The 14,865-nt window shown below is 31.8% G+C and overlaps 2 protein-coding genes across 2 annotated transcripts; both read right to left on the reverse strand.

Annotated features, from left to right (window-relative positions):
- Positions 1 to 315: 315 nt before the first annotated feature.
- On the reverse strand, positions 316 to 6,920 carry LOC146726310 (lysosomal alpha-glucosidase-like). Its single transcript, XM_085496235.1, has 6 exons — positions 6,633 to 6,920; positions 4,498 to 4,623; positions 4,290 to 4,386; positions 3,304 to 3,542; positions 3,020 to 3,151; positions 316 to 519 (listed from the first exon to the last, which is right to left on the reverse strand). The coding sequence occupies exons 3-6, from the start codon at positions 4,291 to 4,293 to the stop codon at positions 334 to 336; spliced, it is 561 nt and encodes a 186-aa protein (XP_085352361.1). The 5' UTR covers positions 4,294 to 4,386; positions 4,498 to 4,623; positions 6,633 to 6,920; the 3' UTR covers positions 316 to 333.
- Positions 6,921 to 8,265: 1,345 nt separating this feature from the next.
- Positions 8,266 to 10,429, reverse strand: LOC102808946 (lysosomal alpha-glucosidase-like). The gene is made up of 5 exons (XM_085496261.1): positions 10,292 to 10,429; positions 10,084 to 10,180; positions 9,098 to 9,336; positions 8,814 to 8,945; positions 8,266 to 8,368 (listed from the first exon to the last, which is right to left on the reverse strand). The coding sequence occupies exons 1-5, from the start codon at positions 10,427 to 10,429 to the stop codon at positions 8,297 to 8,299; spliced, it is 678 nt and encodes a 225-aa protein (XP_085352387.1). The 3' UTR covers positions 8,266 to 8,296.
- Positions 10,430 to 14,865: the final 4,436 nt, after the last annotated feature.

Here is a 14,865-nt window from a genome sequence, read left to right on the forward strand (position 1 = left end):
GCACAAAAGTACATGGTTTGTGAAAAAAATGGTTCGGTGACAGATCACAAACAATGAATGTCATTGTTGACTTTATGCGCAAATTTGCACCCCTTGTGCAAGTGATAATGGTACATCTAGTATGTCGATATCCTAACAGGGAATAAACGAGTTAAAAATATATCTGTGATTCAAACATTCTCATTTAATGCATAGCAACCAATATACAACATTAGAAAATTTAGATATATGTGAATATATACATATACAATGTTTGTCTAAAAGATATACCTGCATGGTAGCAAATTTGACCATTGTACTTTTGTTACTATCCCTACTACTGAAAACACTGTTTTACACTTTCTTGCTGTATTTTGTATCATTAGAAAATACTAGCAGTGTATTGTAAAAATATGTATAACTCACAATCCAGAGTCCATCAAAATGTACTTTTTTATACCATTCTGAAATCATCTGGTACCACCATTCACTAGTTCTAGGATTTATAAAGTCTGGAAACACGGTAACATTGGTCCAAACCTTAAAACAAAAATAATTAAAATGTGCGTCATGTCAACATATTCTCACAAATACAATTCTACACAAATACAAAGCATAATGTAAATAAATTTCCTCGCATAGAATACATACCTTCCCTTCTATGTATTTTCCATCCAGTTTAATAAAGATGTCCATTTTTTTACCAAGATCGAATGGTTCATATATATTTTTAATAGCATTATTCATAATAGAATTCAAAATGTTCTTAACAATAATAATTTCTTACAAGATTCTCAATTTGGATTTAGAAAGAATAGGAGGACAACAGACAACATCTTCATTCAATTATCAATAAACAACAGACAACATCTTCATTCAATTATCAATAAATATACAAATAGCATTGGCAAGAAATATCTTTATGCCTGCTTTGTTGACTTACGCAAAGCTTTTGATAGTGTTTGGCGTGAAGGGCTATTATTTAAATTAGGGAAAGCAGGAGTGACAGGAAAATGTATAAATTTGATTCAATCAATGTATTCAAATACTAGCTATGCTATTAAGACTGGTCAGGGGTGCACCAAACCATTTGTATCATCTAGTGGTGTTAAACAAGGATGCAACTTAAGCCCATTACTATTTAACATATACATCAATGACCTATCTGACAGTCTTAAAAAATCTGAGTCTGTCAGTCTTAATGGCACCAATATTAATTGCCTACTTTTTGCAGATGACATTGTCATTTTTTCAAACACAAGTACAGGACTACAAGATAATCTTAATTTGTTTAAAAGCTACTGTATCAAATGGAGACTTGGAGTTAATATTAACAAAACTAAAATTATTATTTTTAATAACAGGGGAAGAAAGATAGATGGCAAATTTTACTTAGGAGACCAACAGGTAAAAGTTGTCCCAACATATACCTACTTAGGTATCACTTTTCAAAGTAGTGGTAATTTTACAATTGCTATCAATAATCTAGTCAAAAAAGCAATGCGTGCAATAGGTGCATTATAACAAACACTTAGCCTACACAATTATATAGTTTCGCCAAAAAATGCTATTCAGTTATATCGCAGTACAATCCTACCCATTTTATTATATGGATCTGAGATATGGGGGGCTTTTACTTTCAAACTTGTTAAAACAAAAAATAACGAAATAACTGAAGACAATTTTATACAAAGTCTGTTTAATGACAAAACATACTTTGAACAATTCCACATTAAACTTTGCAAACAGATTTTAGGTGTTAATAATAAAGCCAGCAATGCAGCATCTAGAGCTGAACTTGGTAGCTATCCTCTCATTATTGACATTAGTTCACAAACATTGAAAAATTATGAAAAGCTAAAATCAATTAAACATAATCATCTTCTGGACTGTGCTTTTAGTACTGACAATAAAATGAACGGTAATTCATGAACAGCATTTGTTAAAAGATTATTCACATTAACTAAAATTAGCGATGAATCTAACACTATAGAATTCAAAACCAAATTCAAACAAGTTTACTATAATAAAGTCTGGTTGCCAACGGTATTTAAACCAGAAAAGAATAAGCTATGTACTTTTAACAAGTTTAAACAAAATTTTGAATTTGAACCATATTTAGAACAAATCAAAAATGTGCAACACAGGGTCAGCTTCACTAAGTTTCGCATTTCTTCTCACGCGTTGCCAATTGAAAAACTTAGATATAATAAAACACCTCCAGAGCAAAGGTTTTGTTTTCTATGTAATGAACAGGCTATTGGGGATGAATTCCATGTTTTACTCAATTGTAAAAATAGTCAGATTGTACAAGCTCGTACTAAATTTGAAGCTGAATTAGCAATTTATGATGACAACATTTGCAAGTTATCAACTCTTGAGAAATTCAAGTGCTTGCTAGGCACTAAAGATAGCTTCATTGTCAATTGCTTGGGAAAATTTATTGATTTTATATCTAAGCTTTAGTTTAGTCTATTGTTTTGTTTGTGTTTTTCTTGACCATTGATTTATTGTATGTTTTTTTCATTCATGCTAAATTTTGTGTCAAATAAAATATCTATCTATCTATATATGTACCAGGGGCACTGTCAGCGGCAATACCAGGATCCTTTCAATCAAAACAAACAAAACAATAAGCTCTGAACTTTAGTATTACCAATGTCAAGATCAAAAGCTCTTGAATTGTGTAGGAAGTGTTATTTGGAATTCCTATTCCAGAGACTGAGCGAATTGAGGGTACACTTCTTAGTTTGTATGCTAGTGACTTGGTGAATAATATGTAGAAATTTTTGGTTTGAGTCAAACATGTTTTAGTTAAGTCTAAATTATGTAACCAGCTCCCAAAAGTTGATTTGAATATATGTCCAATCAAAATTACAATGACATAATAATCTACTGGAATCCCAAATTATTTTGATAAATCAAAACTATTCGTATGGCCATTTAGTGTAGAGCCTGATCAGTATATGAATTACATTTCCTATGACATTTTACACTTATACACATGCATGGGTTAAAAAATACTGAATCCCTAACTTACCATGATATGTATATAGTGTTGGCCATTGTTATGAAGTTCATCAATGAATTTTGGTAAATCCCCAAATACTTTCTTATTTAAAGTGAAATCTTTGTAGGCTACAGCGTAGTCAATGTCATTCCACTGTACATCCTAGTTCAGAGAAGTAAATTTAAATATTCATGAGAATTATCTTTAAACATAAACAATTGATAAACATTTTTAAGTTTGATGAGAAGTACAAAAATTATTAGAAAAATTATGACACAAGCCATCTACTGATAAAAAGTCTAAAATAACAATACCTGTGGTATTTTGGCATTTCTCATTCTGTCAGTGACTTTTCTTGTACCATCAACAGTTTCATATCTCCATCTACACAGGTGGAATCCCAAACCCCAATACGGTGGCATAAATGTTCTTCCAATCACTTCAGTGTATTGCTGTATCACTTGGTCAAGGCTGGGTCCAAAGAAGACATAACAATCTAAAACACCACCAACAGTCCTCCATGTGATGGATGGAGACGTCTGAAAAATTGACTCTGAAAACAGTAAACAAAGGAATAATTTGATATAGCTAGGGTAACACTAGATCTCGTTAGTTAATAAGGTTAATACATAAATAAATGAATGAGCCATAAGGAGGGTGGAAACCAATTTATGTAGCATTTTTAGTTAGAACTTGCTGACTATGCAGTCAACGAAGCAAAACAAATTTTTACGATAAACATTTTGATTGAACACAATGATACATCATGAAAATAAACTAATGTTTGAGAATCATGCGCTTGATACAAGTTGCAATTGGGTCAAATATGTGTTGTTTATTTGAAACAAAATTTTAATGCGTAAGGTTCATATCCATTGTTTTGTAACCACAGTCCTTTCAATTAGTGTGACTTCAAAGTAATTTTTATGTTTTTCCAGATTATGAAGGATTATACTCAGGAAGTATATGTTGCATGGTGAATTGTAAAAAAATAGTATAATATACAAAATTGAGGATTGTTCTATCTTAACTTCTAAACCTTTTCAACATCAGACTTTCTCGGCCAAATTTTCTGCACTTTTTTTCTTATATTCTAATTTCAGAGCCAACAGACAAAGTTTGAGTCAATTTTCAGTTTTTACTCAAAAATTTTGGCTAATTTTGTCCTAACCTTCTGACGGAAAGTGCAGACTATAAATTGGACTATTTTGTGAATTGGTGATGAAAAGAGGGAACTGGTGGTAAAAAGGTTAATAGTTCCATGACAATTTCTCAGAGAATATACAACTATCATACATACCCATAGCATTGCTGTTGAGTAAGAACACACCATGTGCATTGCCATCATCTTCAATAGACAGATAGAATGGATGAACACTATACAAGTTTAAATTTTCCTAAATAATGGGAAAATAAATAAATATCATTAATATTTTCCAGTTTTCAAGTCAGATGAAACACAAATCTATTAACAGCGCCCTCTGTAGTCCATATTACATTGTACTTACAGCGTGGAAAACATCCCTGCTCCAGAAAGCATATCTAGACCAGTTGACATCATGTAGAAAACTACCACAGTGTTCACCAAGTCCATATATGTACTTAGATGCCAGTGAACTTGACAGCTGTATGAACTGGTCAGCAAATATTAGTGGACCAATGCCACAATTAAACCTGTGCATATAAACAAAAGAAACAAATAAATCAGAAGATTGAGGGCACATTTTTAGTTTTAGACCCTTCTCCTAAAAAAATGTTTTATATTGGGCAGCAGCCTTAATTAGGCTTACAAGATAACACATGCATTGGAAGCATATAATAAACATTCAATATGTATCTTGTGGTATTGAATAATCTTACTATAAAATATTATTGTTTTGACTAAAATTACTAATCAAAGAAAGCTTAGAAAGAATTCCCATGTGCTGAGAGTATTGGAAACACGTTAAAAAATAATTCGAAAATACTTGTCCTTGAGATACATGTTGTATTGATGGAAAAGCTGAAAACTATTTATGCAAATCATAAAATTAATATGAACAGATTGTAAAACTAATGAGGTCTGCACAATGTAACAGACCATCTATGTACCAAGTTTTATTGAAATGTGATTAGAACCAAAAAATTATGAATTATTATGCTAATTAGAGAATTAATATGAACAGATTTTAACCCTCAATTAATCAGGTCTGTATATTGTCCTACAGCATCCATGTACAAAGTTTCATTGAAATGTGATGATTAGCACTTGAGATATCAGTATGAAAATTGGTTAGTGATGCAAATTAGGTGATTAATATGCATAAATATTTACCGAAAACTAATTGGGTCTCTGCATAGTTCTAGATTCATTGAAATGTGATAATTAGTACTCAAAATATCAGTGGAAAAGCTTAAAATTAATTAAGATTATAAATAAAACATTTTTTTTTTCAAACTGTCATTTTTTATTAAATTATTGTTTAAACCTTTATTTACCATTTGGTCGTCACTGAGCATCTAACACCCATGTATCGTTCTTGACATATGGCCTCGTTTTATTGAAATGATTAAATCTCACCAAAGGAACATTATGTACCTAGGATGAGAGCAATTTGGCTAGTGTTCAAGAAGAAGTTGTTTGGAAAAAAGGTGACGTGAGACAACGGGCAATCATCTATACCAACCGTCCTGCCTGTCATCTTTAACAGTGGAGCTAAAAAGCAGTACCATATTTTATACATGCATCTCAAAACTAGGTGAAAGGAAAAAATAATTTGCACTGTATTGCTACCCTTTTTAATGATTTACTAGAACAAGTGGTTTCATGTTTTAAATAGCTCCATGGTTGTTGTAACAACATGTTTGTGTTACACAAGTGTCCATAAAAACCCTAATGTCTGAAAATAACAAATTAATAACGCAAAATGAATCAGAAATGACTAAAATACCATCCCAAAAACTAAAGACCAACACTAAAAGAGCTATGGACCCCCAGCTAGTATCAAAGTAATTGAGCTGGTAGTTTTCAAGTAGAAGTGGAAAATAGCCTTTTTCAACAAATATCACAAAAATATTGAAGTTATCGCCACAATATGAACTAGTCTGACAGAGGTCAATTCAATACATGTGCACTATCGATATCAGCTGTGTAGACCAAAGCATTTTAATAATTTTTGGTAGCTAATTTGTATAATTGTGGGCAGCCTGTTGAGTTAAAAACCTAAACCTTGCTTGTTCATGTTTTGTATTGATTATAAGAGTTTAAAATACAAGCATGCCATCCCTTGTAAAAAGATTGATTTTCTAAATATAGAGAGAAGTATATTCATGGGTGCCATGCCTATGTTACCCAACACTTCAATACTAATTCCAAATACTGTACAACACTTTATTTTAGCAGGAAATAATTTTCCCTGAAAAGATTTTTTTTTTTTTTTGTATGGAATTAATTTTCACAGATTTTTGACAAGTTGAATGCAAAATTGAATGCAAAATATAAAAAAAAAAGTATATATTCCTGGATTTTATTTTCACTGAATCATTCCTTCAGCGAAAATAGTGAAAATTACTTCAAAGCAAAAATAAAGTATTTTACACAGTATGGTTTTGAAACCTACATAAATTGCTACAATATCAAAATGGAATAACGATATATACTCACTCATCTCTGTCAGTCCATACAAGCTATGTACATCATAATGTTTTGACTTGTACTGATCTGATGAAGCACACAGTGTGAAAGCTTTTATTATGCCCTCAAATATGCCTATTAAAAATAAGTAAATCAGCATTATGTTATGAGGTTATGACAGGAATACAGCAAAGTATGAACAAATTAAGGCAGTACGGTTATCGTATCAACCGATGTGCAGTGGAGGTTGATGCATCAAGCTACTGCCCAAGTGCAAATTTTGCATTATTCCTGAGATAAGAGGGCTGAAAAGGCAATGAATTACGTTTCGCACTGATTATAAGCACTTCAATACTGTAAAATGACTAATTTTCACTAGGTTTAAATTTTGCTAATTTATCATTTCAGGCATATTCAGTGGGTTTTAAATTCACAGTTATATAATTTAGATAATGTGTTCCATACTAAATATTACATATTCTCTGGGTTTTAATTTAGCGCATTTTCCAGTCAGCGAAATAAGCAAATTCAAAACCCAGTGAATAATTAACCCCTTTACAGTACGTCTAAAATAAACAAAGGAAAACATTTCTAAATAAGGGAGGGATTCAAATGCATCTATAACACTTTCCAACACTGCATTTTGCAAAATAATGCAGCAGTGAAAATTTACTCTGGTGTCCTACAACACAGGTTGTCAGTGACTTTCACGGAATTATTTCTTTACAAATCATGAAATCATGATAATTTCTAGTAGTGAAAATATAAACAGTTCACGGTACCTACCTGGTGTATATGGTGGATAATCGTACTTAGATTGAGGACAACCAATCAATGATCCATTGCCAAACTGAAGTGGTTCATTCATATCCTACAACGACAATTATGATATTATTAGAGTTTTTAGAATTGAATGGAAAGATAAATAAGGAATTAAATAAGCAGATAAATAAGCAATTGTTATTAAGAAAGGTATGAGAAAATGAAATGTGTTGAAGATATTCTGCTCCATTAATCACAAGAAATCCTCAGTCTCAAAAGAGCACCTCAATGTAAACAAAAGTACATGGTTTGTGAAAAAAATGGTTAGGTGACAGATCACAAACAATGAATGTCATTGTTGACTTTTTTATGCACAACTTTGCACCTCTTGTGCAAGTGATAATGGTACATCTAGTATGTCGATATCCTAACAGGGGATAAACGAGTTAAAAATATATCTGTGATTCAAACATTCTCATTTAATGCATAGCAACCAATATCCAACATCAGAAAGTTTAGATATATGTGAATATATACATATACAATGTTTGTCTAAAAGATATACCTGCATGATAGCAAATTTGACCATTGTACTTTTGTTACTATCCCTACTACTGAAAACACTGTTTTACACTTTCTTGCTGTATTTTGTCTCATTAGAAAATACTAGCAGTGTATTGTAAAAATATGTATAACTCACAATCCAGAGTCCATCAAAATGTACTTTTTTATACCATTCTGAAATCATCTGGTACCACCATTCACTAGTTCTAGGATTTATAAAGTCTGGAAACATGGTAACATTGGTCCAAACCTGAAAACAAAAATAACAAACATGTGTGTCATGTCAACATAATCAAAAAATACAAAAAATAATGTAAATAACATTTCTTTGCATAGAATACATACCTTTCCTTCTATGTATTTTCCATTCAGTTTAAGATGTCCATTTTTTTACCAAGATCGAATGTACCAGGGGCACTGTCAGCGGCAATACCAGGATCCTTTCAATCAAAACAAACAAAACAATAAGCTCTGAACTTTAGTATTACCATGTCAAGATCAAAAGCTCTTGAATTGTGTAGGAAGTTAATTTGTTATTTGGAATCCCTATTCCAGAGACTGAGCGAATTGAGGGTACACTTCTTAGTTTGTATGCTAATGGATTGGTAAATAATATGTAGAAATTTTTGGTTTGAGTCAAACATGTTTTAGTTAAGTCTAAATTATGTAACCAGCTCCCAAAAGTTGATTTGAATATATGATGCATTGTCCAATCAAAATTACAATGACATAATAATCTACTGGAATCCCAAATTATTTTGATAAATCAAAACTATTCGTATGACCATTTAGTGTAGAGCCTGATCAGTATATGAATTACATTTCCTTTGACATTTTACACTTATACACATGCATGGGTTAAAAAATACTGAATCCCTAACTTACCATGATATGTATATAGTGTTGGCCATTGTTATGAAGTTCATCAATGAATTTTGGTAAATCCCCAAATACTTTCTTATTTAAAGTGCAATCTTTGTAGGCTACAGCGTAGTCAATGTCATTCCACTGTACATCCTAGTTCAGAGAAGTAAATTTAAATATTCATGAGAATTATCTTTAAACATAAACAATTAATATACATTTTTAAGTTTGATGAGAAGTACAAAAATTATTAAAAAAATTATGACACAAGCCATCTACTGATAAAAAGTCTAAAATAACAATACCTGTGGTATTTTGGCATTTCTCATTCTGTCAGTGACTTTTCTTGTACCATCAACAGTTTCATATCTCCATCTACACAGGTGGAATCCCAAACCCCAATACGGTGGCATAAATGTTCTTCCAATCACTTCAGTGTATTGCTGTATCACTTGGTCAAGGCTGGGTCCAAAGAAGACATAACAATCTAAAACACCACCAACAGTCCTCCATGTGATGGATGGAGACGTCTGAAAAATTGACTCTGAAAACAGTAAACAAAGGAATAATTTGATATAGCTAGGGTAACACTAGATCTCGTTAGTTAATAAGGTTAATACATAAATAAATGAAGGAGCCATAAGGAGGGTGGAAACCAATTTATGTAGCATTTTTAGTTAGAACTTGCTGACCATGCAGTCAACGAAGCAAAAAATTTTTTTACGATAAACATTTTGGTTGAACACAATGATACATCATGAAAATAAACTAATGTTTGAGAATCATGCGCTTGATACAAGTTGCAATTGGGTCAAATATGTGTTGTTTATTTGACACAAAATTGTAATGCGTAAGGTTCATATCCATTGTTTTGTAACCACAGTCCTTTCAATTAGTGTGACTTCAAAGTAATTTTTATGTTTTTCCAGATTATGAAGGATTATACTCAGGAAGTATATGTTGCATAGTGAATTGTAAAAAAATAGTATAATATACAAAATTGAGGATTGTTCTATCTTAACTTCTAAACCTTTTCAACATCAGACTTTCTCAACCAAATTTTCTGCACTTTTTTTCTTATATTCTAATTTCAGAGCCAACAGACAAAGTTTGAGTCAATTTTCAGTTTTCACTCAAAAATGTTGGCTAATTTTGTCCTAACCTTCTGACGGAAAATGCAGACTATAAATTGGACTATTTTGTGAATTGGTGATGAAAAGAGGGAACTGGTGGTGAAAAGGTTAACAGTTCCATGACAATTTCTCAGAGAATATACAACTATCATACATACCCATAGCATTTCTGTTGAGTAAGAACACACCATGTGCATTGCCATCATCTTCAATAGACAGATAGAATGGATGAACACTATACAAGTTTAAATTTTCCTAAATAATGAGAAAATAAATAAATATCATTAATATTTTCCAGTTTTCAAGTCAGATAAAACACAAATCTATTAACAGCGCCCTCTGTAGTCCACATTACATTGTACTTACAGCGTGGAAAACATCCCTGCTCCAGAAAGCATATCTAGACCAGTTGACATGTAGAAAACTACCACGGTGTTCACCAAGTCCATATATGTACTTAGATGCCAGTGAACTTGACAGCTGTATGAATTGATCAGCAGACATTAGTGGACCAATGCCACAATTAAACCTGTGCATATAAACAAAAGAAACAAATAAATCAGAAGATTGAGGGCACATTTTTAGTTTTAGACCCTTCTCCTAAAAAAATGTTTTATATTGGGCAGCAGCCTTAATTAGGCTTACAAGATAATACATGTATCGGAAGCATATAATAAACATTGAATATGTATCTTGTGGTATTGAATAATCTTACTATAAAATATTATTGTTTTGACTAAAATTACTAATCAAAGAAAGCTTAGAAAGAACTCCCATGTGCTGAGAGTATTGGAAACACGTTAAAAAATAATTTGAAAATACTTGTCCTTGAGATATTGATGGAAAAGCTGAAAACTATTTATGCAAATCATAAAATTAATATGAACAGATTGTAAAACTAATGAGGTCTGCACAATGTAACAGACCATCTATGTATCAAGTTTTATTGAAATGTGATTAGAACCAAAAAATTATGAATTATTATGCTAATTAGGGAATTAATATGAACAGATTTTAACCCCAAACTAATCAGCTTTGTACATTGTCTTAGAGCATCATTGTACTAAGTTTCATTGAAATGGAATAATTAGTACTTTAGATATCAGTGTGATAGCTCAAAGTTGGTCAATTATACAAATTAGGTAATTAATATGTGCAGATTTTAACCCACAATTAATCAGGTCTGTATATTGTCCTACAGCATCCATGTACAAAGTTTCATTGAAATGTGATTATTAGCACTTGAGATATCAGTGTGAAAATTGGTTAGTTATGCAAATTAGGTGATTAATATTCATAAATATTTACCGAAAACTAATTGGGTCTCTGCATAGTTCTAGATTCATTGAAATGTGATAATTAGAACTCGAAATATCAGTAGAAAAGCTGAAAATTAATTAAGATTATAAATAAAACATTTTTTTTTTCAAACTGCCACTTTTTATTAAATTATTGTTTAAACCTTTATTTACCATTTGGTCGTCACTGAGCATCTAACACCCATGTATCGTTCTTGACATATGGCCTCGTTTTATTGAAATGATTAAATCTCACCAAAGGAACATTATGTACCTAGGATGAGAGCAATTTGGCTAGTGTTCAAGAAGAAGTTGTTTGGAAAAAAGGTGACGTGAGACAACGGGCAATCATCTATACCAACAGTCCTGCCTGTCATCTTTAACAGTGGAGCAAAAAAGCAGTACCGTATTTTATACATGTATCTCAAAATTAGATAATTAAAGATATCACCATGAAATTAACAAATCTGAAAGAAGTCCACAAGTAGTAAGTATATATGTAATATAAAAGCATCGGACTTGTGGTTTTCAACAAGAAGTCAAAAATATCACTTTTTACCAAAAATGACAAAAATATTCACCAAAATTAAAGAATTAAAGATATCCTTACAAAATGAACAAATGAGAGAGGTCCACGTGTAGCACCTATATATCGAATATCAAAGCAATCGGACAATCACTCATATGATAAGCACCCCTCGACAAAGTCGACAGCGAAGCTAAGAATAGAGAATTGAAGACATTGTCATGAAATGATTAAATCTCACCAAAGGAACATTATGTACCTAGGATGAGAGCAATTTGGCTAGTGTTCAAGAAGAAGTTGTTTGGAAAAAAGGTGACATGAGACAATGGGCAATCATCTATACCAACCGTCCTGCCTGTCATCTTTAACAGTGGAGCTAAAAAGCAGTACCGTATTTTATACATGCATCTCAAAACTAGGTGAAAGGAAAAAATAATTTGCACTGTATTGCTACCCTTTTTAATGATTTACTAGACCAAGTGGTTTCATGTTTTAAATAGTTCCATGGTTGTTGTAATAACATGTTTGTGTTACACAAGTGTCCATAAAAACCCTAATGTCTGAAAATAACAAATTAATAACGCAAAATGAATCAGAAATGACTAAAATACCATCACAAAAACTAAAGACCAACACTAAAAGAGCTATGGACCCCCAGCTAGTATCAAAGTAATTGAGCTGGTAGTTTTCAAGTAGAAGTGGAAAATAGCCTTTTTTAACAAATATCACAAAAATATTGAAGTTATCGCCACAATATGAACTAGTCTGACAGAGGTCAATTCAATACATGTGCACTATCGATATCAGCTGTGTAGACCAAAGCATTTTAATAATTTTTGGTAGCTAATTTGTATAATTGTTGGCAGCCTGTTGAGTTAAAAACCTAAACCTTGCTTGTTCATGTTTTGTATTGATTATAAGAGTTTAAAATACAAGCATGCCATCCCTTGTAAAAAGATTGATTTTCTAAATATAGAGAGAAGTATATTCATGGGTGCCATGTCTATGTTACCCCACACTTCAATACTAATTCCAAATACTGTACAATACTTTATTTTAGCAGGAAATAATTTTCCCTGAAAAGATTTTTTTTTTTTTTTTGTATGGAATTAATTTTCACAGATTTTTGACAAGTTGAATGCAAAATTGAATGCAAAATATAGAAAAAAAAGTATAAAAATTATATATTCCTGGATTTTATTTTCACTGAATCATTCCTTCAGCGAAAATAGCGAAAATTAATTCAAAGCAAAAATAAAGTATTTTACACAGTATGGTTTTGAAACCTACATAAATTGCTACAATATCAAAATGGAATAACGATATACATTGTATACTCACTCATCTCTGTCAGTCCATACAAGCTATGTACATCATAATGTTTTGACTTGTACTGATCTGATGAAGCACACAGTGTGAAAGCTTTTATTATGCCCTCAAATATGCCTATTAAAAATAAGTAAATCAGCATTATATTATGAGGTTATGACAGGAATACAGCAAAGTATGAACAAATTAAGGGTGTTAATTTATGGATAAACTTGAAGTAGTGAAATTTGAGTTTCTGCCCTGAAAAATTGACAACTGGAAGACAGTTTTCAAGACGGCGTTTTCTTCATAGTAAACAGATGTACCCATAAACAAATTTTGACAGGAAACAGAAGCATGGTTTAGAAGCTAATTTTTTTTAAATGACTTTTGACCAAAAAAACTCATTTTTGTGCATATTTCAAACTACAGTGTCCATAAAAAAAATACTTACAAAATTTTAAAATTCATACAATAAGCTTTCTGAAAATATATAGTTTTGTGGACAAGGGAGGTCATCTTGGTTTCCTAATTAACTAATTAAAATACCTGTCAGGTAAACTGCATCTCTACCTTAAATGGAAACAAGCAACCTGTCGGCTGAGATAGCTCTGCTGTTAGCAATGCACATTTCAAATAAAGATATCATTAGAAAATGAACAATATGTATAGTATCAGAGCAATGCGACTTGCTGTTTTCAACAAAAATTCAAAAATATTACTTTTCACCAAAAATGACCAAAATTAAAGAATTGAAGATATCACCACAAACAAATCTGAAAGAGGACCACATGTAGTACCTATAAATGTAATATAAAAGCAATCAGACTTGTGGTTTTTAACAAGAAGTCGAAAATATCATTTTTTACCAAAAATTATAAAAATATTCACCAAAATTAGAGAACTGAAGATATCATGAAATGAAAAAACCTAAGAGAGGTCTACCCAAGGTACATATACACCAATATCAAATCATTCAGACTTGTAGTTTTCAATAAGAAGTCGAAAAAGTAAAACATTGACACGGATGACGACAGACGACAACGGACAATCACTCATATGATAAGCTCTGCTCGACAAAGTCAACAGCGGAGCTAAAAAGGATTACAGTGATTACATACAGTGAACTGGAGTAATTATGATGAGAGTCACAGTGATTACAGTGAACTGGAGTAATTATGATGAGAGTCACAGTGATTACAGTGAACTGGAGTAATTATTATGAGAGTCACACTGATTACAGTGAACTGGAGTACCGTAATTATGATGAGAGTTACAGTGATTACAGTGAACTGGAGTAATTATGATGAGAGTCACAGTGATTACAGTGAACTGGAGTAATTATGATGAGAGTCACACTGATTACAGTGAACTGGAGTAATTATGATGAGAGTCACACTGATTACAGTGAACTGGAGTACCGTAATTATGATGAGAGTCACAGTGATTACAGTGAACTGGAGTAATTATGATGAGAGTCACAGTGATTACAGTGAACTGGAGTAATTATGATGAGAGTCACACTGATTACAGTGAACTGGAGTAATTATGATGAGAGTCACACTGATTACAGTAAACTGGAGTAATTATGATGAGAGTCAGTGATTACAGTGAACTGGAGTAATTATGATGAGAGTCACACTGATTACAGTGAACTGGAGTAATTATGATGAGAGTCACACTGATTACAGTGAACTGGAGTAATTATGATGAGAGTCAGTGATTACAGTGAACTGGAGTAATTATGATGAGAGTCACACTGACTACAGTGAACTGGAGTAATTATGATGAGAGTCACACTGATTACA

The sequence above is a fragment of the Saccoglossus kowalevskii genome, unplaced genomic scaffold (genome assembly GCF_978046115.1).
Source record: "Saccoglossus kowalevskii unplaced genomic scaffold, keSacKowa6.1 SCAFFOLD_24, whole genome shotgun sequence".
NCBI classification, from domain to species: Eukaryota; Metazoa; Hemichordata; class Enteropneusta; family Harrimaniidae; genus Saccoglossus; species Saccoglossus kowalevskii.

Coding starts and splice junctions, on each gene's coding strand:
- LOC102808946 (XM_085496261.1), bottom strand. CDS start 10,429: ATGTCTGCTGATCAATTCATACAGCTGTCAAGTTCACTGGCATCTAAG. Junction 10,181..10,291: donor GCAGGGATGTTTTCCACGCT/GTAAGTACAATG, acceptor CTCATTATTTAG/GAAAATTTAAACTTGTATAG. Junction 9,337..10,083: donor ACTCAACAGAAATGCTATGG/GTATGTATGATA, acceptor TACTGTTTTCAG/AGTCAATTTTTCAGACGTCT.
- LOC146726310 (XM_085496235.1), bottom strand. Junction 3,152..3,303: donor GAAATGCCAAAATACCACAG/GTATTGTTATTT, acceptor TCTCTGAACTAG/GATGTACAGTGGAATGACAT. Junction 520..3,019: donor AACACTATATACATATCATG/GTAAGTTAGGGA, acceptor TTTTGTTTTAAG/GTTTGGACCAATGTTACCGT.